The sequence below is a fragment of the Euprymna scolopes genome, chromosome 32 (assembly GCF_053919585.1).
Source record: "Euprymna scolopes isolate OS-2025 chromosome 32, ASM5391958v1, whole genome shotgun sequence".
NCBI lineage: Eukaryota > Metazoa > Mollusca > Cephalopoda > Sepiida > Sepiolidae > Euprymna > Euprymna scolopes.
In genome coordinates this window covers 63658731-63685264 of record NC_136513.1, presented here as the reverse complement: position 1 = coordinate 63685264, position 26534 = coordinate 63658731, and the positions used below count along the sequence as shown (strand labels likewise).

Sequence of the window (26534 nt, the reverse complement as noted above, 5' to 3'; positions counted from 1 at the left end):
GTAGGTGTGTCAGAAATTTCGTGAAAAATAGTGAATAATTCCACCCCGTCTTTCCAAGCTTATAACTCCTCAAAAAATGTAACTCAAGCCCTAATTTTTCTTTTTCAATTAAAGGAGCAAGGACGAAGGTTTCATTAAAAAAAAAAAAAAAAAAAAAAACGTTTTAAACTTCGGACTTTACAGGTAAATTTTTAAAAACACTACTTTTTTTGTTTTAAATTTGAATATATTATTTATTGACCTTTTCTCTTCAATTTGTGATATATAAAACTTTGGTGAGTAAATTAATTATTTACTTTTTAATAGACACTTGAAAATGGGGGGGGGTGAATTTAAAAAAAAACGTTTGTCTAAAATATTATATTCGGTTTATTGGAAAGAGCATAAAATTTCACATTGATCCTGAAAATATTGTAAAAATAGAAATAGAAAAATTTTGATAGATTTTTAAAATTTAAAAATTTAAAAATATTGAGTTCGTAAAATTCATTACTGTTTTTTAAAAAAAAAAAATATTTCTATTACTTTTAAAACAACTTTAATAGTTTATTTTGGAAGTATAATCCATAAAGAAAATAAACAACCCACTTTTAAAAGAGAAATTACGAGTTTTTTATATTTTATTCGCAGTTTCGTTATAGGGGTGTCAAAAATTCCTTCAAAAATTCTGATACATCTACTAGATTGGAGTGTTTATTTGTTGTAAACGTACCCGACAACCTATAAATGTCGATATTTCCAATGTGAATGGTAAGCTGGACTTATGTAAAAAATAACAAAAAGATATACCAAACTGACTTTCTCGTTTAAACATAGAATTATTTCCCTTTCGTTATTAACTTTTTTTTTTTTTTAAATATTTTGTGTTTTATATACATAAAGTACAATTGTTGAATGTTACTGCTTTGATTATATTCGTTTGGGGAGGGACACAATTAAAAAATTAAGAAAGATTAAAACGGAGCAAAATTTAAGTTTCCGTTCCATTTTTACAGCAACCGTAAAACAGCGCATACTCAGCAAGTTTTATCGTAATTTATAAGCATAATGTTGAAACACTAAATCGACATTTTATTTATTTTTCTGCATAATTAATGATGGAAGTATTTTTCTGTTAATTTCCTGAACATCTATTAAAAAAAAAAAAATTTGTACATTCTCTTGAAAAAAAGAATCAAACTTTTCTCTCCATTCACATAACTGTTTACAGTGTTCATGTAAAGCATTCATCTGTTCTTTTTATAATAAAAATTCCGTTTTCAAAGAGAAACGTTTACTGCCAAATTTATTTAAAAAAGAAAGTGCAAGTTTTCCTGAAAAAAAAAACTTTCACCTAACAATTTATGGTAAAAAAATTAATCTTTTGGGGAAAAAAATAACAACTTTTATTGATTAAAAAAATTGCAAAAATTAATAAAAGTAAATAAACGAACAAAACGCAATTTTTCTTGAGGAATGTGTTCCATTTTAACAAACTGAGCCACAGCAACACGTGGCCGGGTACAGCTAGTATCGTGTGGCATCCGTCAGTCGAAACGACTATGGATCAGCGCCGTATTAAGATGTTGCCTGTTTGCATCCTTTTGTGTGACTGTAGAGACCAATTCTTGATTTGCATAGTCTGCCACAGCCTTGACATACGAAGGTTGTTATGCAATTTGCCGCTTCGTCCGGCTGTTCCGCCTGTACACTTGCTCTTCTCCTAGCTCTCTTTGCAGCATTTTCAACATGCTGCAAAGAGAGCTAGGATATATATATATATATATATATATATATATATATATATATATATATATATGCGCGTGATCAAAGAAAGAGCTCACACAAAAAAAACGTAAATATGTTTGAAAAAATAAAATTTAAATATGTTTGCAAAAACAAAAAAACCTAAATGTTTGAAAATAAACAAGCAACAAAACGTAAATATGTTTGCAAAAAAAACCCAAAAAAACAACTTTAAAATTAATATAACAAAAACATTTATTTTTATTTCAAGGATGCCATTATATACATTTTGTGCTTCCATAACTGGGTGGACAGACAGTAACGCCACCTATAGTTAAACGGAGGAAACAGGCTCTCTCTTTCTTCCAGATTACCAATAATATTTATATTTTATATTGAATAAAGTTCAGTTTCAGTATTAATCGAACTGTGTTCCTTTTTCTTTTTAAAAATGTTTTATTGCTCTTTTTTGAATGGCCCTGATATAGTACTGACAGTTTGATAAATCTTACCTACATTGCCTGCTGGCATTTTTTAGTTAAAATGCCTTCTTCTAACTCTTGGTGGCTGTGCCATTGCCCACTCATGAATGCTGATCATGTGGTGATAATGATAAACTCTAAACTCTTGGTCTCAAGTTGAAAAGCCATTGCTCAAAATGACAAGATGCTACAATAAGGCTGATTGGAATGCTATCAGAGATCACATCAGAGATGCTCCATGAGGAAATATCTTTTCACTTCTTGCCGAGCAGTGCACAAATGAAACCATTGAATGGTTCAAAGCAGCAATTGAAGCACATGTTCCTACACAGAAGTTCTGTAGCAAACTTCCACTCTCCTCAATGGTTTATTTCTACTTGCGTAACTGTCATTGCTCAAAGGTAACATGCATACCATAGATTTATCCGACATAAGTCCAGTCAAAACGAAAGACGAAAGTTTATAGAAGCTAGAAGTAGAAGTACTAACAGCTAAGAGAGAATATACCGAAACCACCAGAAAACTCATCGAAGCACAGAAATTAGGAACTCGTGATGTCTGGAAAGTCTGCAACAGTGGAGTAAATAATGGGTAATCGACAATCCCCTACTATCCAACAATCATGAGGTTGTTTGCATGGTAACTGAGAAAGCTAACATGCTTGCCTGTCAGTTTGCCTCAAACTCTACTTTGGACCCAGCAAACCACTCCCTCCCTGATTTTCTTTTGCGGACAAAAACCACACTAGAAGATCTGAAAATCAGCACTTCTCAAGTGCCTGGTATAATAAAACCTAGACAATTCAAAAGCATGCAGACCTGATCTCATCCCAGTTGTTCTATTAAAAAAAATGCTCTGCTGAGGTTGCTCCAGTTCTCTCCAAACTCTTCAACAAATGCCTTAACGAATCATGCGCTCCTGACTGCTTACAAGAATTCTGGCGAAAGAACTGACCTTGCACCATTAGCCCCCTCCCTCTTTTCGCGAAAATATTTAAATCCATAATTAATCAAGCTCTAGTCAACCACCTTACAGTTGCTAAACTTCTGTTCGACGATCAATATGGATTTAGGCAAGCTCATTCTACTGCAGATATCCTAACTGTAATCTCTGAACGTATATACCATGCACTGGATAAGACAGGGGAGGGCAGTAGCCCTAGATATATGTAAGGCTTTTGACAGGGTATGGCACGATGATCTTCAAATGAAAATCAGATCCTATGGTATTATTGGACAAATACTTAGCATAATTGAATCCTTCTGAAATAAGAGAAGAATTCAGGTTGTCCTTGATGACCATACGTCTAAACAATCTAAACAACGTCTAGCATCTTCTAAACAAATCTCCAAACAAATCTCCAATATTAACAATTACTACAATACAATCTCATTGATTACTGTACACGCAATAACCCTTTTCCCTGAGTGGCCTCCTGGCCTTGATAAGTGCTGACCCCAATGTAAAAAAAATAAATAAATTATGCTCCTCAATGGATATAGTTTAAGGGTTGGGAAGTAGGATCGACATTTTAATTTTGATGATTCTAAAGTGAATAAAGAGAAGTTTAATTATATGTTTTACATTTTCAGGGCCATGTGTGCTCAATTCCTTCAAATGTTCATGGTTGGGTTATTCACGGACTTTGGTAAGTAAAACCTTTTTTCTTTAGAGACTTGTCATGTATTCAGCGACAAGTATTTTTAAGATGTGTCCATTCAATCTACATGTTTAGCAATGAAAATTTTTTTAAAACAAATATATATACGCATTCATACATATATACATGTATATATAGAAAGAGGTTTGTGTTTGCTATAACCTTTTTACGCAAATATTATACAAGTATAAATTATGTAGAATATCTGCATAAATATAATTATACGTAATAGTTAACTAAAGATGATCATCCCATAAGAAAACCAAAAATCTATTAGAATAAAATGAATGTTTAAAAAATATGCAAATTAGATCTTTTGCAGATGAATGCAATTCAAAAATCCATAACAAAATTTTATTTTCTTTTTAAACAAGCCAAAAACTATATGGTCCTCTTACTGATACCTCAAATTTTAGGGAAAAAAATGAAAATTAGTCCAAAAGGTGTGTTTTTCACCCCTAAAACAATCTGGGGATCAAACCCCAGAATTTTTCCAGGGTCAAATATTACATTTCCGGATGAATATCCATGTAGTCTTGCTTTTGGGTAATTTTCAGCCAAATTTAATGGTCAGAAAAGATTCTATGCCCCGGAAAGGGCTATTTTTGGTCATTTTGACCCCTTTTGACCTCCTTGTGATGCAACCAGAATTTTTATAAAAAAATCCGAGAATATTACATTTCTTCCTTTTGGCAGTTATTACTTCATGCAAAATTTCAGAAAAATGTAATGAGTAGTTATTGAGAATTTTGGGAACGAATAGATGAATGGACGAGGGTGAATTCTAAGGTCCAAATTCAACTAAGTCAGTCGACCAATGAATAGAAAAATTGGTTTTTAATATGAATATCAACAAACAAAAAACCTCAAATTTATAGGAGTGTGTGTATGTATATATATATATATATATATATATATATATAAACTACTTCATTTACTCACATAAAATTATTATACGAAAGTATAAATTTATGCGTAAACTTTAAGTATTTACTTCAACAGTGCTCAATACGTAGGTAGAGCTAGTTAGTAAGTTATAAAATGTATATGGCGATTAAGCTACACTGAATATTCTGCATTTCATTCACTCTAGGGTTCTTCTGAAGAATCCTAAAGTGGATGGAACGCAGAATATTCAGTGTAGCTTAATCGCCATATATATTTTATAACTTACTATATATATATATTTCCATGTGCTAGTTTGTTTTTATCTTAAATTCTATGCAATTATGCAGAATATAGAAACTATGCATGAATAGAATTTAGCATAATTGAAACCAATCATCTATATAAAAAACATAAAAATGAATAATGTTTGTTTTTCAAAGGGAAATGAAAATTTATTAACTTTAGTCACCCACATATCCATAACAGAGTATATTAAGAAGTTCGTTTTAATAATCTTTAAATAGAAAAAGTACGTTTAAAATAACAATGTCAGAGTGAGAAAAAACTGAACCTTACATGTATAATTGCAGGGAAGAGAAAAGGGCATCTCCTACTAGGCTACAAAGTCTATTTTGAACTCTTTCAAGGAAGGATAAGTCCTTTCTAGCAGCGTCTGCCCAGATGTGACAACAGTACTCTATCCTTGGACATACCTGGCTCTTATATAGGTAGAGAATTGCATCAGAAGTGAGATATCTACTGGATTGATAGAAGGATCCCACCATTTTTCAGCAACCTCGGCAACGGATTTGTTGCATTTCAGATCAGGAGTAAAGGTCAAGCCCAGAAGTTTGTCAAAACATGAAGCCTCCCCAAGATAAGAACCATTCATTTCAATTGATGTCAGATGGGGATCAGAGCATTGATGATATAAAGATTGAAGCTTGGTTTTAGATGCACTAAAAGTAACCAGCCACCTCTCTCCCATGTGCTCAAGATCAGAGGAGAGAGAATCAGAGAGAACTTGGTCATTTACGGCCTTTGATGTGTTGCCATAAATGGTCGTGTCATCAGCATAGATGTCAACGAATGATTTAAGTATGTGTTTTGGGAGATCATTGATGTAGATCAGGAAGAGAGTTGGGCCCAGGATGAACCCCTGAGAGACTCCAGTATTAATGCTGGAGACTTCTGATTTTTGTCCATCAACCACTACTCTTATGAACCTATCAGAGAGAAATGATTTAATAATTGAGAAAACATTTCCAGTACCTGGAAATCTTGTGAAGTAGGCCCTTATGCCATACCTTATCGAAGACCTTTGATATGTCAAGAGCAATTATCTGGCAGAACAGAAACCATATTGCATGCCACTAAGAAGGTTATTTCTGCTGAGGTGGTTGACTACTTCTTTATTTAATATGAATTCCAGCAACTTACTCATGACACACAGGAAACTTATTAGTCTGTACTGAGAGGGAGATGACCTATCATCTGAATTCTTAAATACAGGGCATACTGATGAGGTTTTCCAGGGTGTTGGGAAGCATTTCTCCTTAAGACAATACTTAAACTTAAGTATGGGGACAAGTTCTGGTTGAAGCTTTTTCAACACTAATTGGAATGCCGTCAGGGCCAGTTGCTTTACTGGAATCAAGGTTCTTGATTAGCTTGGCAACATCACGCACAGATATTTGTATGTTGCATAGTGTGTTGTCTGTTATAGGAGGAAATACAGGGAGTTGATGGCCTTGGTCGCATAGGATAGAATTCTAATAGCTACCACCACTCCATTTCAGAATAAACCTGGGAGTAATATCCCCACTCTTTATCTGTGCCTAAATCCAAACGTAGATTCCATGAGCAGAGCTTCTTTCTCAGAAGTGCACGACTGTGGAACTCTCTTCCGTTTGCCTGTTTCCCACCTGACTACAACTTGGATGTCTTCAAATCTAACATAAACAAATTCCTGACAAACCGGCCCCTTAAGTAAGACACTCTATCAAATTTCCAATACTAATCATTTACAGTCTTTGATGTGCTACCATAGATAGTAGTGTCATCAGCATAAATATCAACAAATGATGTAAGAATGTGATTTGGAAGATCATTAATGTAGATCAGGAAGAGAGTTGGGCCCAGGATAGACCCTTGAGGCCTCCAGCATTAATACTGTGAGCTAATTTCTGCCTATCAACCACTACTCTTATGAACCTATCAGAGAGAAATGATTTGATAATTGAGAAAACATTTCTAGCTATACCGTAGCTGAAGATCTTGTGATGTAAACATTTATGTCATACCCTATCAAAGGCTTTTGATATGTCAAGATCACATATATATATATATATATATATATATATATATATATATATATATATATATATATATGTGGGATAAGGTTTTTGAACCAAAGGCTAAGGGTGAAGTAACCCTGACAGAAACCTCCAGAGGAGCTTAGGCCCTGTTGACTGCGGCATTCATGACCCACCGGCGTGTGGACCATGCTCTGGTGCCCAGTTACCTAAGCCCCAGTCATGGGTAAATGACATTAGCGGGGTAGAAGGAGCTCCTGTAAGCCGTGGTGGAGGCAATCCTTCTAGGAGAGGACAACTCCAACAAGAAATCTGCGGTCAAAGCAATTACTAGTCATCTTGTAATGGCTCGTCACTGGGTTATTGTTGCTGAGACTTAGAGAGTGGCACTCGTGTCGTACAAGTGCTTGTCACTTCAATACAACGATGTACAGATGTTACTTGAGATCTATCTATCTTTTACTATCTTATCCTCATCTGTTGTTTATTTCTATTACAAGTCCTATGGCGATGGAGGAGTGGCAACGTGTACAGACTTGACCAGTTGGAGGTACACAGTCACAAATCTACACAGGGGCGACAGGTACCCTATCTTAACATCGTTATTGTGGCTTCACATGACAGAGGCCAACTCCGGTGGGGGTTCTGTGACTGAGCAGCCCTATTCAAGGAGAGCACTGCTCACCCAATGTCTTGGGAAAGTGCTAGAAAAGGTGCACTAAAAATTGTCTGTCATACTATCACTGGTTAGTTTCCTGCGGCTAACGGTGGTTCATTTAAGCAGGAAGAAAACAAAAATGTATCTCCAAAAAGGAACAAAATTCAATTTATGCTGTTAGAATGTACGCACTCTTTATGATAAAGCATCATCCAACTGTCCAGAGCGCAGGACGGCGCTTGTAACTGCAGAGCTACGAAGACTTGATATAGATATTGCTGCTCTGTCAGAGACCCGTCTCTGGGGAGAAGATCAGATGACAGAGCTATCATCAGGCTACACTATCTTCTGGATTGGTAAACCGGAGGGTATCCATAGAGATGGTGGAGTCGGTTTTGCGATTAAAACATCCTTAGTTGATACTATAGAATTTCCTTTCAGTATCTGTGATCGCATCATGAAACTTCGTGTTCCTCTTTCACATGGCAGATTCATCACTATTCTTTCGGTCTATGCACCAACCCTTCAAGCGAATGAAGATGACATCTTGTGTTTCTATGAGTCTCTGCGCTCTGTTGTCGCATCTACACCAATAAATGAAAAACTTGTTATTCTTGATGATTTCAATGCCCATGTTGGGAAAGACTATGAGACCTGGAGTCCTCTTGGCCGCTATGGTATCGGTACCATGAATGCTAATGGCCTTAAGCTACTAGAGCTGTGTTCAGAATTTAACCTCGCTATTTGTAACACTTTTTTTCAACGTAAACTGAAGCACAAAGCTACTTGGATACACCCACGTTCAAAGCATGGTCACCTAATTGACTTCATCATAACTCGGAAATGCGACCTTCGAGATGCATATACTGTTTGTGTCATGCGCAGTGGTGAATGTGACACCGATCACAAATTGGTGAGAGGAAAGTTTAATTTACAAATCCGTAAGAAGGTTCATCACAGTGGTGTTAAGGTGCCTTGCCGTATTGATGTCGCGAAGTTAAAGCTGCCTGAAGTTCAAAAGAGTATGGTGGAAAAGCTCGATAATCTTGCATTTGATGGCACATTGGTGAATTTTAAGACTCAAGATTATTCTGCTGGTGCTGAAATTCTTGGTTTCAAGAGTGATAAGAACAAGGACTGGTTTAACGACAACAATCTTGAAATTAATCAGTTGCTGATGAATAAACAGATAATTTATGAATCTTTACTTCGTGGAAATCATTCTGATCATACAACTAAATTGCGACAATACAAAGAGGTCAAAGCCACATTGCAACGTGAGCTAAGAAAAATGAAAAACCAATGGTGGATGGATATAACGGAGCAGATCCAAAGGGCATTTGACACAGAAAATGTGAAGGAATTTTATGGACTCCTGCGCCAAATATTTGGTCCTGCTACCTCTTCAATATCACCCCTGATGTCGAAAGATGGTTCTGTGGTCATTAAGGATCCAGAGAATATCTTGAGGAGATGGCAGGAGCACTTTACTGATGTGTTTCACAATCCCTCAGCAGTGGATGCTGATGCAATTGATAGCCTGCCACAATGTGATGCCATATTCAGAATGGATCGTTTGCCTAATCTGGTTGAGGTGCAGTTGGCTATCGCACAAATCAGCAGTGGAAAGGCACCTGGTTTGGATGGTGTTCCGGTGGAGCTTCTTAGGACTGGAGGTGCGAATATTGCTAATGCTATCCTTGGTTTTGTTGAGGAAATCTGGCAAGGTGCTCCTGTTCCACAGGACTGGATTGATGGTGTATTGGTGACCCTGTTTAAGGGAAAGGGACAGAAGAATGTTTGTGACCACTACCGTGGGATTATGCTTTTGGAAGCTGTTGGAAAAGTTCTCGCACGGCTTCTATTAAACAGGTTACTGGAGGATATTTGTCCTAATGCTATTCCGGAATCACAAAGTGGCTTTAGGTCTGGCAGAGGAACTATGGATATGATTTTTTCAGCCCGGCAAATCCAGGAGAAATACATTGAACAACAGATGCCACTGTATCAAGTGTTTGTTGATTTAACCAAAGCATTTGACACGGTTAACAGGGATGCTCTGTGGCTAATCTTGGAGAAAGTAGGGTGTCCTCCAACCTTTGTTAGAATATTCAAGGAACTGCACAGGGACATGAAAGCTTGAGTATCATTTAACGGAAAATTGTCTGATAAAATCCCTGTTGACAATGGTGTCAAACAAGGTGATATTCCTGCCCCTACTCTTTTCTCTATATATTTTGCTGCTCTGCTTGCTCATGCGTTTCGTGATTGCGATAGGGGTGTCATGTTAAAGTTTCGAACCACAGGTCGCATTTTTAATCTTAGAAGATTTAATGCCAGAATCAAGCTACATCATGTCTTGGTTAAGGAGTTACTGTATGCAGACGATGCTGTTTTTTTGTCACACACTGAGACTGATATGCAGCATATAATGGATAGCTTTGCTGACTCCTGCACTGCCTTTGGTCTGAGGATTAGTCTCTCTAAAACAAAGGTGATGTTCACTCCTGCACCGGGCCAATCATACGTGGAGCCAAACATCATGGTCTGTGGTGCTAGACTGGGTGTAGTTGATTCATTTGTGTACCTTGGTAGTTCTCTGTCGAGGGATGGCTGTCTTGACACTGAAACCCACAGGCGAATTCAGAAGGTTGCTTTTGGAAGGTTGGAAAAGAGAGTGTGGTCTGATCATGGCATCACAGACTGGACTAAGATCTGCGTTTACAAGACTTGTGTGCTGACCACATTGTTGTACTCATCGGAGACCTGGACATTGCATCAAAGGCACATTAAGTGGCTTGAACGATTTCACCTAAAATGCTTGAGACGTATCTTAAACATCAAGTGGCAAGCACAAGTACCCGATACTGAAGTCCTCATGAGAGCATGTTGCTCTAGTGTTGAGAACTTTGTAATCAGATCTCACATGCGTTGGGTGGGTCACTTGGTTCGAATGAAAGATTGTAGGCTGCCAAAACAAATTTTTTACGGGGAGTTGGAAAATGGCAAGCGCCCTCAACACAAGCCTAGGAAGAGGTTCAGGGACTTTACAAAGAATAATTTGAAAGTCTTACAAATTGACATCGACACATTGGAAGAACTTACTCTGCAAAGGCCGAAGTGGAGAAAGCTTGTACGTGAGAGTTGTGACGCTCTAGAGAAAAGAAAGCAGGCCCACAGTAATCTGAAGCGAAAGCTTCGCAAAAGTTTTATTGATGGTCTAAACCATGATACACAGAGCTGGAAGTGCGACACTTTTGAACGAGTGCTTTTGTCAAAAGCTGGCTACGTCAACCACCTTAAGTCGCACAAAACTCCTGTTCAGGTCAACTTTGCACCTATTAGTACAGACCAAATGATCTGTTTGACATGCAGTAAAGTTTGCAAGTCTACTGCTGGTCTGAGAAGACATGTGATTGTTCATAGGAATACCCTTCAACATCCAGAGGAAGTCAATTCGATGGAAATTGCTCAATTTGTGTGTCACATCTGCTTCAGAATGTGCAAATCTGCGGCAGGGGTGCAGAGTCATCTGAGATGGCATGGACGGCAAGATTGGAAGAACTCAGTATGATGGCGATCATCTGGAAAGATGCAGCAATCATCATATATATATATATATATATATATATATTAATTTTATTTATATAAACATTAATGGCTACATATGTGCATACATGTTTCTGTAATCACCCACGTTAGGGGATTACGTCTTCAGGCCAAGAATTACCGTCGAAAGTGATATTTCCACCAAATGCATTTTCCTATTTCGTTTATCAAGTTAGAATGCAACCTGGGTGGGAGTCATAAAAACAGTAAGAGGATGAGTGAGGTCTTTGAAGATAATAAACATCTTTTTCATTTCCCTTTCCCCCATCCAACCTAACTTTTGGTTTTTATGGCATCAGGTACTTGAGAATTTAGTTTTCTTGTCTTAGAGTCTGTAAGTTAAGAACCTTAGCTATGGTCAACTAAGTACTGACCGGTGCCTTTTAATCTACATCCACCCGCACATACATGCAACACACATACAACACACACATACACAGACACCGCCACACACACACACTCAGATTAATACATATATTCAAAAGCGAATCCATGCTGTACGCTTTTATTTTATTCACAACACACGTACCGAAACTAGACAATAACTCTAAAACTACGCAGGAATAAAGTTAAAAATTACATTAAGGTAAATAAAACAAAACAAAAAATAAATAAAATTAAATAAAAATAAAATAAATAAAAACAAATAAACAAGCAAAATATGAATAAACATAAAACACGAAAGTTATCTAAACCCCACATGTACCTATATACATATATCAATATACTTATAAATGCCTACACTTTGCTACACCCGCGCATATACACACACACACATTACAGACATACAGAGACAAATAATGGCATTTTTCTTTACTTCTGTAGCGTGGTAACCCCTTCGTATATGCAATAGTATGCTACTACACTCCAGACGGGTGTATATATATATATAAACACATACACACATATATATACATATATACATATACATACATATATAACGTACATATAAACAACATTCGGACATCCATACATTCTTGTAATCTATATTGTTACAACAATCATATACGAGACAGCCTATTCTAATAGTTCAGAAATATATATGCATATACATACATCTACATACATACACACATACAAATACATCCATATACAAACATATACACATAGATACATATATATATATAAATATACAAACATACATGCATACATAAAATACACTTATACATACATACTCACACAAATATAGACATATACATATATACATGTACCCTGCCACCAAATGATACATCTAAAGTAGGAACAGACATGAATACATTTACTATATAAATTCCCTTTTTCTATCAAACTCCACACGCATAGTTATATTTCATGGCCCCACCCGCTTGTTACATTTTCCTAAGTTGTAGGTTTTTTCCGTAAAAATTTACACTACGTAAAAATTTATATTGAATTCAGCATGAAGTTCATAGGCCTATCCTCATATTAAGCAAACACTCTTTCGATGGTAAGGCAGATATACATAAGATGTATCACGATACAATAATAATATATAATAACACATGACAGAAATAAGAGTATTTAGGTTATACAAACCGAGTATACAAGCTTATATATTGTAGTACTTACCTTCATCTTTGTTTATTCACCCTAATTTCCTTTTTCTTTCATTCACCCTTCATTCCTTACTTTCTTTCAATTATTTATTTCTTCATTCTTTTTTTTTTTTTTTCTTTTTTTTTTTTTTTTTATAAATTAATTTTCCTACCCGGGTATATAAAGATCTTATATCCATACATGCACACACCCAAAAATATCCATATGCATACATTATTACGAGGTTCACCCAAAACAATCTATTACTCATTTGGTTCAAATATACCTTCATACAGGTACTTATTTCGGTTAGTAATATTATAACTGCTCGATGAAGTAGAATATTAAGCGACTTCTGTAACCCATACGGGTATGATCATGCTCGATGAGTAATCAAACATACACGCTCGATGAGTAATCAAACATATGAAAAGGACACTTCCTTATCGTTATATTACTGGAAATTAGTTAGAGAAAATAAAACACCTAGTATAGAATGGAAGATTATTAGGAGGGCCAATACTTGCCACTCATTGATCTCACCATGTCCATTATGCTTATCAGAAAAACTTGAGATAACTAGGTTTAAAGACAGAGAAAAATTATTAAATATTAAACAAGAAACTGCTATATCCTGCAAACATTTCAGAATACACGCACTTAAAGAACTCTAAATTAGTAGACTAGAACAACTATAAGTACAACTAACCCCCATCAAATAACCCCCCCCACAAAGAGGATAAGTGAGGTCGCAACTATGATCATACGTATCATATGTATAAAAAATCCAAGTTTTAGAATTCGAAAGAAAATTGGAGGATAATGTTATTTGTATAAATAATGTAAGGGGGATAATTAGGCATATTTCTTTAATTAATTTTCATTTGTGGGTTTTTTTGTTAGATGTTGGTGCACACGGGAGCGCCGGCGTACTCCTCCGCATACATATACATACCTACAGATGCACGTCCCCACACGCATGCATATACACAGATATACATGCATACACGCATACACATATGCACACACGTATGTTCTCGTTATATAATTCTGCAAAGATACATACCCACACTCCCTCAGGCACCGATATGTACGCACGCATATACATACAGGTATATAGCGTGATATGCCGTAAATGTGGGCACAGGTTTCATCCACATATACTTACATACGCATTAATAAACGCCCACGTACCCGAGATAGTGGTCCTAGGTAGCCATGTTTATAGATTTTGGGGAGGAGTTTGAGGTGGTTTATATGGGGATTGAGTGCTGTAGTTATTGTTATAAGGTGGTGTGGGGTCAGGGGGGAATTGGTTTAGGGGATTTGGTTGAGTGTATATATATATATGTATACATATGTATATATGTGTAAATATATGTATATATATATATAAATATATACATATATATATACAATAGGACAACAAGAGTATGAAATGAAGACACAAAACTATATATTGGTAGATATAGAATGGATCATTTATTGAATAATGAAATAAAGGAAAAATTTGGGGGAAAGAAGAGACTCTTTATGCCAGGGTATTTCGAAGCCTAATGCTTCTTATCAGAAGAGTAGAGAAGGTGCTAGGTAGCATGGGGAAGATGCGGCGTCTAGCATAAGGTTCATTAGGGATGAAAATGATTAAGAGGAATTATAGAATGTTGGGGGAAGCTTTATTGAATTCTAAATAAATAAGGAGAAGCTTATTATATATAGTATGATATATAAGAATATATATGGTCTTTAACTTAATATTGAGATTAAGGGGTATATGTGTTATGGTTAAATAGGGGATGTATTGTTGCTGCGTGATAATTTATTTTAACTGTTTGTGGGGGTGTCTATTTTCTATGGAGTGGGTAATTTTGATTAAATTTGATTAGTGCCACCTAAACGGCAAATGGTGGCTATAAAATCACTTATAATTTGGGGGGGGGTATGCAAGGTTGTGAAACTGAAAGGTAATATATTTATACGTTTCTACTGTTATGATATAGGGAGTATGATCATAAGGAGGCGGTCGGAGATTAGGGTGGCAATGACTATGAGTGCGTATAACTTGATGCAAAGGTTAAGTATACATATTGATGTCAAAGTGGGGGAGTAAGGAAACCATTGCTACTTATGAGAGTGGTAAAACATACCAAATAATAGTAGGGTAATTATAATAGTACGAAAGATAATAGTAATGAAAATTATAATAATAGTAGTAATAATAAAACTGAAAATAAATTAAAAGTAAAATTGAAGATGAAAATAAAGACAAAATTAAAGGTAAACATTAAATATAATGTTACCAATGGTTGTGATAAAATTAAATTCAAAATTACTGTTAATAACAGTGAAAATGGAGATAATGGTAGCGGTTATGGTAGGTAATAAGGGGGGTAATAATAATGATATCAATTATAATGATGATTATAATAATAATGATGATAAAAACAATAATAATAATAATAACAATAGTGATAGTGTTAAAAACAGCGCAGTTATAATAATAATAATAATAATAAAGGCAGTAGTAACAATACTTCTACTACTACCTCCACCAACATCACCACTATTACCAATAATAATAATGTAAATACTGTTAATACTAATTATTAGGGGTCCGTAAAAGAAAGGATACAAACAAGTGGGGGGTTAGAATAACAGGAATTGGGGTTGAGGAGTGAGGGGTAAGTGGGCTCGTATAAAATAAAGTAAAATAGAGAATATATATATATATATATATATATATATATATATATATATATATATATATATATATATATATATATATATATGTGTAGAATAAGCCGGGAAAGCATAAGAGTTCGGTGAACAAAAGGCCATTGGGTTTAAATTAAATTAAAGGATTGCTTCACTAGGAACGGTAGTTTCAAGAGTCCACCTTAAAACTTTAAATTTCTTGAATTTCGATTATAAAGGCCATCAAATTTATGTTTATATAGACAGGCCAGGCCTAGAAATTTGAATACATACTTTCTCGTTTATGAACACGAGTTACAGACTCTACACAAGTAATGGATCTGATAGGAATCTACCTATTAAATGATCTTAAACACAGATTCAGCAATAGCAACCTACAAAGGAGGCTTGTATAGGGACGACGCTCTATTAGTACCTGGGGCTAGGCCCAGAATGTACAATAAAACCATAATCAAGCTAAGAGAATTTTTTTTTAAATTTCGTCCTTAGTATAATAGTAGAAAATGAAAAAAGCACTTCAAACTTCTTAGACGTAACATTAAACCTAAAGAAAGAAACATACTACCCCTACCATAAACCAAATTTCTTGCTACACTATGTCCACAAATTCTCCAATCACCCCAGATCCGTCATTAAGGCAATCCCTACCTCGGTGTCCAAAAGAATCTCTAATCTCTCTGCAAACCATAAAATTTTCAATGAAAGCTCCACTTTTTATAACAACGCACTAGCAAACTCTGGATACAAGGTCGGAATTAAGTATGATACGAATAATGCTAAAAAGATATCCAGCCCCTTAGGCATAGTGACCCACAACATGACTAAACGCAAGTCTAGACAAAATAATAAGGCAAGATCGAATTATAATTATCATATGCCAAATACTCCTAACAATTAAAAGTTCATACAAGTTGAACAGACACCCCCCCCCAAAAAAAACGGATCAGAAGAAAGTCCAATATTTGGTTCAACCCCCCCCCCCTATAACAATGACGTCCAAACTAATATCCCAAAAGAATTCTTTAAATTAGTAGAAGATTCTTTCAAGTATCCTCACACGATCCTAAATAAAACCTCTATTAAATTATCCTTCTCAACTATTCCTAATGTAGCACAAACTATTATATCACTAATAATAAGAAAATTGAATCAGCGCAGAAAATAATTAATGGCAACCCTAGTCTAGCCCAACCAAACTGCAATTGTAACGACCCTAATAGCTGCCCACTGGAGAATGACTATGTACACTCAGACGTCATATATTCATGTACAGTAACAGAACTCCCGCCTAATACGACAACTAATAACCTGACAGCCCAAACCTATAGTACTAGTTACACCGGAGAGAATCCCCATAACCCAATAAGCAGTAGTACACAATCTGAACAACTGACCACACAGCAGATAGGTATAAGCTCCACAGAACCTGAACATAAACTCAGGCCACCCCCAAATAAATGAAGAACCTCTAGATACACCGTGCACAAGCCCTATAATACGTACCTACATAGGATTATCCTCCTTCCCGATAAAGGCCAGAATTTCAAACCATTTACAATCATTCTCAAAGGAGAACCCTAAAACAAAAACTACCCTATCTAACCTAATTAGAAATCTAAAACAAAACAAAATAGACTTTACATTAAAATGGAAAATACTAAGAATATCCAAGTCATGCAGCCCAGGATCTAAATACTGCCTTCTATGTAACGCAGAGGCGACCGAGATTATAATGGCACCTAAAAATTAAGCATCCTCAATTCAAAACAAGAGATAATTTGCAGTTGCAGGCACAAGAGAAAGTTCAGATACATAAATGCAATTAACCCCACTGAAAATGCACCACCAGACAGGAACTAGCTTATTGCGCTTCCTCGCCATAAAATGCAACAATATCCATCACTAACCGTTTCCCCTAGTATAGAACTATTGGACAACACCCCAAACTAATTTTTTTTTTTTTTTTTTTTGAACCACCCATAATCTCTGGCGATCTGAAAAAATCGCCATAAAATACTTTAACCCTTTAATATAAAATATTAGCACACCCTCTGAACACACAACCATTACATAACTTTAAATAAATTTCCTGTTAAATTACAACCAAACTACCAATTAGCGCACGATGCAACGAGAATATAACCTAAACAATATAAAATCCAGGCCCAATAAAAATATAGCTTAGAAACCACCTCACAGACTTAAAACCTAAATTTAGAACTATTTAAAAATCAGCACATTTGGTCTCCACTATTAGATTTACACTAAGCCCTCCACCCAGTAGTATTTACATTAAAACTTTTAAATGTACCGAAAATATAACCTAAGAAAAGCTCCCCCCCAGACTCAACCCAACCCACCCCCATCACCCATACAGACATATCCCCATCCCTATCCTACCCCCTCCGACTACCAGCCAAGCGTTCCATCTAGATGCTACTTCCTACTGATAATATAACTTGGATTTGAATACAGTTGAACCAGTCCAGCTACGGGTAATTTCCATCACAAGAATCTCCGTTGAAAAAATACAGTTTTTTGCCAGCCAAATTAGGAGGAATAAGAATTCACCAGACCAAAACATCTACGAAAGACCACCACAACAAAATATTTGGAGAAATATGGAAATTTAAAGGACTACTATAAACTATACTTCTTGTATCTCTTGGAGATTAAAACTACTACATAAAGTAGTTATGGCGATTCGATGGCCCTGTCCCTCGTGTTCATAAACAAGAAAGTATGTATTCAAATTTCTAGGCCTGGCCTGTCTATATAAACATAAATTTGATGGCCTTTATAATCGAAATTCAAGAAATTTAAAGTTTTAAGGTGCACTCTTGAAACTACCGTTCCTAGTGAAGCAATCCTTTAATTTAATTTAAACGCAACGGCCTTTTGTTCACCGAACTCTTATGCTTTCCCAGCTTATTCTACATTATTTTTTTTTTATACAGATGTATGTATGTGTATGCATATATGTATATATATTTGTGTATATATATATATGTTCTCTATTTTACTTTATTTTATACAAGTCCACTTACACCTCACTCCTCAACCTCATTTCCTGCTATTCTAACCCCCTCCCCCACTTGTCTGTATCCCTTTCTTTTATGCACCCCTAATAATTATAATGATTAGTATTAACAGTATTTACATTATTATTATTGGTAATAGTGGTGGTGTTGGTGGAGGTAGTGGTAGAAGTATTGTTACTACTGCCTTTATTATTATCATTATTATTACTGCATTGTTTTTAACACTATTACTATTGTTATTATTATTATTGTTTTTATCATCATTATTATTATAATCATCATTATAATTGTTATCATTATTATTACCACGTCATTGCTACCATAACAGCTACCATTATCTCCATTTTCACTGTTATTAACAGTAATTTTGAATTTAATTTTATCACAACTATTGGTAACATTATATTTAATGTTTAATTTTAATGTGTACTTTTAATTTTGCCTTTATATATATATATATATAAATTTCTTTTTAAGTAATTATAGTTATAATTATATATATATATAATTATAACTATAATTACTTAAAAAGAAATTTATATATATATATATATATATATATATATATATATATATATATAATCAGAGAGGCGGTAGCACTCTCTATATAGGGATGGCCCGTACATGCCTATATACGCCTACAAAACAAAACTATCCAAATCTCAACTAAAATCAACTTATAAGTTTCAAAAAGCACATATTCTTACAGAGAAGCGTCTTACGAATCCAGCGAGTGTCAGAACGTCGGTTAAAATGTCAAAAGAGAGCAAAAAAAAAAAGGGTACAAAAATGGCCAATTGTTCTTCTTTCTTCTTCTGCTTTCTTCTTTCTTTTGAGACGATGTATCTCGGTGTACGAACGGTCTCTGACAACAGTTCAAGCATCAATCGACTGCTCTTTACACGGAGAAGTGCAGTGACCCATCGCTTTTTAGCTAACTCCATAATTAAATAAAATTACGTGTAATAACAAGTTTTAAACACTATATACCCAATGTAGACAGACCACTTCGAACACGGAACTTCTCTCAAAAGGGGCAGCTCCAAATAATACATTGGATGCTCACAGACGTTCCAGTTTGCCTATATTTCTTGGACGCTGAATATTTGAGGTGAACGTTAAGGTTTTTTTTTAAGCAGTAACCCACCAGCGTTAATGAAACCACGAAATCTTTATCTCAGTTGATCAAAATTGTTATAAGAGTAACCTATCAGCAAGTACGACGTCAAAAAACAATGTTATAAAAACAAATAATTCTTCAGATTTTGGACTGTAAAACATGTACAAAATGTCAATGCTGTGACCAGGATTTGAACCTAGGTTAGCACGGCCACAACGTGGGGTCCTAACCTCTAGACGATCACGGCTAACACTGACGTCTGTCGCTCTTGGCAGAAAGACACATGACTACTGTCAAACTATTGAAAAATAAGGAGGAAACTTGAAATTCTCACGCATGCGCAAAAATACACTATAGCAACCATTGTTAAATGCAGCTGAATCTCTTCGCTCGCTAAGAAAAGTAGATCAGACCAGTTCTTCTAAGAACTCACCAAACGCCAAAGGAAATAAGTTACATTAACCGCAAAAGAAACTGCAAGAAAGTCATCTTCTAAGAACTCACTGGAAGCTGACCAAAAAGAATCAAAATCCAAGCCCTAGCCACAAAAATAACTAGATATTGTGGCTACTATACACAATCTACTAATAAAAACAAGTAAGTTTTCTAAAATAAACTACAATAAATTAACTAAGTAACCTCACACTGTCACTGATTAGGACTTCATATAAAGATAACAACTACACTATTGGTGTATATACCATTCCACACTTTAACTATTGGGGACGGGGCAGTATCTCAATTCTACGAGAGTTGTCTTGCTATAAGATAAGTGATATTATAGTAAGATACACATAAGTGTTATATGTTTACATTTAATAAAAAATGCCAAAGTCAGCACGTAGTAAAAAAGCTCAGAGAAATATAGACTATGAAAAAAAACAAAGTCAAGGTATTATCTGAGCAAAAAGAATACTATCAGAAAAATGCTGAAATAATAAAAATTAAGTATCATGCAAATCCTGAGGCAAAGAAGGCTGCCTCATGTGCTGACTCAAAAGCACGGTATAACAGGGATCCCGAGGGGAAAAAAACTGCCTCACGTACTCTTTATAACAAAGAACCAGAAAAAAAGAAGGCTGCCTCACGTGCTGACTCAAAAGCACGGTATAACACGGATCCCAAGGGGAAAAAAGCTGCCTCATGCACAAACTATTATAAATATAAATATCAAAAACTGCCAAATCTTTGCCAAAACGCCAAAGAATGAACCAAGAAAAATTTAATAGTGAAGGTATAAACATTTTAGAACTTTATAATACTCTAACTGTTTTATCAGAGAGGCGGTAGCACTCTCTATGTAATATAGAACCGATGGAGGACCAAGAGGCAACTCCTAAGACCCAAAACCCAAAGAGCTAAAACCCAGCAGGAAGCGACCTGCTACTAATGGAGGCGGCAATGAGCCGCCTCCTAAAAAAGACAATACTATCATGAATGTAAGTTTAAAAATAAGACTGTAAGTAAAAATACTAATTAACAAGAATAAAAAAGCATTGGAAATGCAAAAGGATATAGGGATGGTATGCCAAAAAGTATACAAACAAGATAGCTATGAATGGCTAGGCACATGGAAATAGAATTGCATCCAAAGTATTGCCCTATAGCTTTTTACAACCGTAATGATGGCACGGAATGAAGATTGGAGAAAAGCTATAGGGCTATACTTTGGATGCAATTCTATTTCCATGTGCCTAGCCATTCATAGCTATCTTGTTTGTATACTTTTTGGCATACCATCCCTATATCCTTTTGCATTTCCAATGCTTTTTTATTCTTGTATATATATATATATAATTATAACTATAATTACTTAAAAATAAATTTATATATATATATATATATGATTATAACTATAATTACTTAAAAATAAATTTATATATATATATATAATTATAACTATAATTACTTAAAAATAAATTTATATATATATATAATTATAACGATAATTACTTAAAAAGAAATTTATATATATATATATATGTAATTATAACTATAATTACTTAAAAAGAAATTTATATATATATATATATATAGATATATATATGTCTGCGTGTGTGTATATATATAAACGGTTTTCGTATATGAACTTTTTAACCGAAAATCACGACCAAGGTTTGTCCAATTATATGTATCGTTTCTGTCGGACATGTTTTTTTTTATGTTTTAGGTTATGTATGTGTTCATAATCACCATCATCATGAACATCAAAGAGACCTGCTATCCTTAAAACAGTTTTCCTATATGAACTTTTTAAGAGTAAATGGCGACCAAGGTCTGCCCATTACACGTATCGTTTCTGTCAAACATGTATTGTTTTTATTTATGCATCGTAAAAATATTAGCAGGACCAGGAACAGAAGATATTATATTAAACGGCACTCACTCCAGCTTTGTTGCTGGAATGTGAGAATACTTATTGACAATGGTAAAAGACTAGAACAGAAGACTGCAATTTTGGTTAAGAAATTGCAAAGATACAATGTAGACATTGCTGTACTCTCTGAGACATGTTTCACAGGTGATGATCAACTGGATGAGCAAGAGTCAGACTACACAATCTTCTAGTCTGGTAGATCAGAAAAGGAGAGGCATGAGGCTGATGTGGGCTTTGCAGTTAAGAGCTCCTTAATTGACAGGATCGAGTAGCCAGTTGGTATAAATGACCCTGCAATGAGATTGTAAAAATTATGCCCCGACTCTTACTGTGTATTACTTCTTTTTATCATATGCTTAGATCTGTTATCACCGATTTGCCAAGTGCTGAGAGTTTGGTGGCTCTTGGTGACTTCAATGCATGGGTCGGATCAGACAATGAAACTTGGTCTTCTCTGGGTCCACATGGCATTGGTAGTCAATTCAAATGGTATGCTGCTCCTCCATCTCTGCAGTGAACTAAATCTTGTTATCACCAACACTTTTTCCCACCAGTAAAACAAGGAAACCTGGTTCCATCCCCAATTTAAACATGGCCATTTGCTTGATTACATACTATGTAAACGCAGTGATCTTGGAAATTTTTGCAAAGTTAGAGTAATGCATGATGCCAACTGTGGTTCTGATCATTTAATGGTCAGAACTAAACTCAAAATTACAATTCCCAAGAAAAGCCGTTTCAATGGAGTCCAAGTGTCTAAGCATATTCATGTTTCCAAATTGAAAGATCCAGTCGTACAAAGCTCCTTGAAATCTGCTTTTAACCAGATGGATCTCTCAGATTGTGATTGGGTGACAGTAAGAGAGACAATATACCAAAAAGGTGTTGAAGCTCTTGTATTAAAGGTTCCCAGACATAGATATTGGTTTGCTGATAACTTCAGTCTAATTAACACTCAAATTGATAGGAAGCAGAATGTTTATGTGAAACTTCTCAACTTTTCACCTCTGAACACATCTCTTCTGTACGGAGTGAGGTTCAGTATTGTGTGTGCTAAATAAAAAATAAATGGTGGTCTAACCTCTCCAGACTGCCTAGAGATGTTAAAACATTTTATGCTTTGCTTCATCAGGCCAATGGTCCGAAATTCTCTTCAACTACACCACTCCTGGCAAAGGATGAGAAAACCTTGCATAAAACCTCAGATGAAATTATGCATCGATGGCATGAACGCTTTTGTGATCTTTTTCACAACCCATCCAATGTTGATGTTGCTGCAATAGAAAGTATCCCTCAGTGTTCCTTTCATCCAGAACTTGATTCTGAACTGACTCTCGTGGAAACAGTTGACTGCATAAAACAGATAAACTCAAACAAAGCTCCTGGGCTGGATGGCATTCCTGTTGAGCATGGTGGTGTCAATATACATTGTGCGGTCCACTCTTTGATATTGATATTGTTAGTATGGCAAGGTGGCCCAGTTGCCCAAGATTGGATGGATGCCATCTTGATTATGTTGTACAAAGGAAAAAGTGCAAGATCTGATTGTGGAAATTATCAAGGTACCTTGCTGCTGACTGCGGTTGGAAATGTCCAATCTTGCCACGTATTACAGCTTTTTTTTAAATTTTTGAGATGATTGATAATTTGTATTATTCAGGTTCTTTGGACTATTGTTTTCATCCAGAATGTAATTCTTACAACATTTCGGCTTATATAACCTCTGACCTTCTTTGTAGTGAAGTAGAAAAAAAAAGAAATTTAAAAAAAATATATAAGACACAGCTGTTCCTTCCAAAAGGTCGAGCTCTTCAACATCCAAAAATAATTCACCGTCACAAAAAGAATTCGCCGTCACTTCTTCCAACCGTCGTTTCACTCTATGTGCTCTTCACCCCTGCTTAAAAAAAAGTACCGTTTATATGCTGCCCATTTCTCCACTTATGCAAATTGACTATCAACCAGAGCCATCTAGTTTTCCACTTCTCCAAACATTTTGCAAAGGAGGACAACTCAAACCACACAGAGCCATCTAGTTTTCCATTTCTCCAAACAGCCAATTTGCAAAGGGGGACACCTCAAACCACACGCCCCCTTGTTCTACACGATCATCACATGTCAACCCATCACGTAGTCGCTCGACCAACATGGCGGCCGTCTCTCTCGCTGCGATCTCCGCGGAGCCTCTTCGTGAACGTCACTACTTGGCTCAACGTCGCTGTCTTTCTCTGATGACACCACTACTGGCCGCACATCAAGGATGTGTGGAGGGATGCCGTCGATAGATACATTGTTCGTGAACTGGACACTTGTCACAATGCCCCTCCCCCAGCGTGTGGTACAGCGAGCATCAGGCGGTTTGATCCACACTTCCTCTCCCACTCGCACAGTCGCTCGCTTCTCGCCTTCCTCTGCGGGTACCTGTGCAGTTCGGGGATGCCGCTACTCGTACTTGAAGACTGCCCTCTGCGGCACTGACTCCTCTTTTTGCCCTGACTTTGGAGCCATATTATACCAGAAGACAGCTTCTGGCGGCAAAATCTGGCCCCTTTCAGCTATAGCCTTAATGGTCCTGTGATGCCGCTCCACAATTCCGTTTCCGCCTGGTCTATATGCAGCCCTGAAATATCCAACACATTCTCCATGGCAGCTGAGCAAAAGGCAGTTCCATTGTCCATTACCACTTCCGTCACTGGACCCCTCTCCAAAAACACCTCTTCCAAGACCTTTGCAATTTCACCTGCATTTTCCGCCTTGATTTCCCTCCAAATGGCTACTCTTCCTGGTCCACAGTCGACCATTGACAGATACGGCCTCTGTCGATAGTGCGTTATGTCTATCGCCAACCTGCTCCAGTTCTCTGCCACCTGAACCTCACCAGCTTCGTGTCTACTCGGCGCAGGGTCGATTGATTGACACCGGCTGCATCTCTCAACCACTGTCCTAACGGCCTCCTTTATGATTCTGGGGTCCACCTTCCTGGCCAAGAACAAGGTTCTATCCACTCCAAAATGGTGCATGTCATGCAAATCCTTCAGAGTGTCTTCATTCAAACAACATATTGCAACAGCCGCCTCATTCGGCGCCTTTAGCCAGGTCTTCCGCACCCTCATCATCAAATCTGCTCTGTTCTTCGCTGAAGGAACGATAGTGACCCTAAGTTGAAGATCAAATTCCCTAATCAGCTCCCTTAACATCATCAATAGACGCTTTACTAGCATCTTGGCAGCCCCTTTCGTCTTCCCTCCTTTCTCCTGTAGCTTCGGACTGGATCCAAGAGAACACAGTGGCTGAGTCGGTCCTCACCTCAACATTCTGTAGCCCCCATTTCAAGGCTAAGTTGATGCCCTTCATAACCGCATCCAGTTCCGCCACATTTATGTGAGCCACGTCGTCCTTCTCTCGCAACCAAGCAGCATCTTCTGCAGTAACACCACCTATCTCCAAGGTGACCCCCACTGCTATACAGCTTGCATCACACCACACAACACCTTCTGCACTGTTGGGTACATGCCAAACACCTCTCACTGGATCCTCCCTCTTCACCTCTTCAATAATCTCTCTCATAATGTCCACAGTCTCTTTATCAACTCCATCCTCCCACTTCGCTCCACTAGCTAGCCTTTTGATATAACTACATGCAGTCCGTAGCCATCCTGCAATAGGGTAATGGCCCACCAGTTTTCCGCATATTGAGAAGAGTTCTTGCCTGCTCAATTTTTCTGACACCTCCGGGATCTCATTTCCCCTCTGGAACACTAACCGTCCTATCTGGTCCTTTCTTAGTTGGAGCCCTAACACAGCTCCTCCCTCCAACGATTCCGGGCATTTTGCAATTAGCCCAAAGCTGTTGAGGTGTTTTACTACGTCCTCCGCAGTTGTTACCGTCTCATCCACCAAAATATCATCAATGTATGAACTGGTGGCTCTTCTGACTGCGTCCTCCTTGCTTAGCACCGTTTTAAGGATCGCTGCCATGATTTTTGGTGCAGAATTCAGGCCAAAACCCAACCTAGTCAGGCAGTACGTTCGGCCCTTGTATCTGACCAGCTGGTATTTCCAGAATTCCTGTGAAATGTGGATCTGTAGGTATGCAGATTTTAAATCCACAATCGTCGCAGCCTTCTGAATCTGCCTCCACTCTCGCATGGTCTCTCTGCACACGCCCATCACATCGCCTCCCATGTGACACGCAACGTGTACGTTCAGCTCCCTGAAGTCCAGTACTGGCCGAACTTTTTGTTTTGTCGGCTGAACAACCGCCATTAACGGCAGCACACCTTCCACCTTCTCCGTCCATGATCTTAAAATCCCCTCTGAGATCCATCGGTCCACCTCCTTCTCAAATTCAACTCTTGTGCCTCCTCACAACGTATGCTCGTAGCATTCCACTCTGTTGTTCAGTATG

The 26534-nt window shown here is 36.7% G+C and overlaps 1 protein-coding gene across 4 annotated transcripts in view; it reads left to right on the top strand.

Annotated features, from left to right (window-relative positions):
- LOC145256395 (ribonuclease Oy-like) overlaps window positions 1-26534 on the top strand; it is a 456188-nt gene that overhangs the window by 265966 nt on the left and 163688 nt on the right. For all 4 annotated transcript variants that reach the window (XM_080115250.1, XM_080115249.1, XM_080115253.1 and 1 more), the window contains one exon: window positions 3800-3855. In XM_080115250.1, the coding sequence (XP_079971376.1) occupies window positions 3800-3855 (56 nt within the window). The remainder of the gene's footprint in view (window positions 1-3799; window positions 3856-26534) is intronic.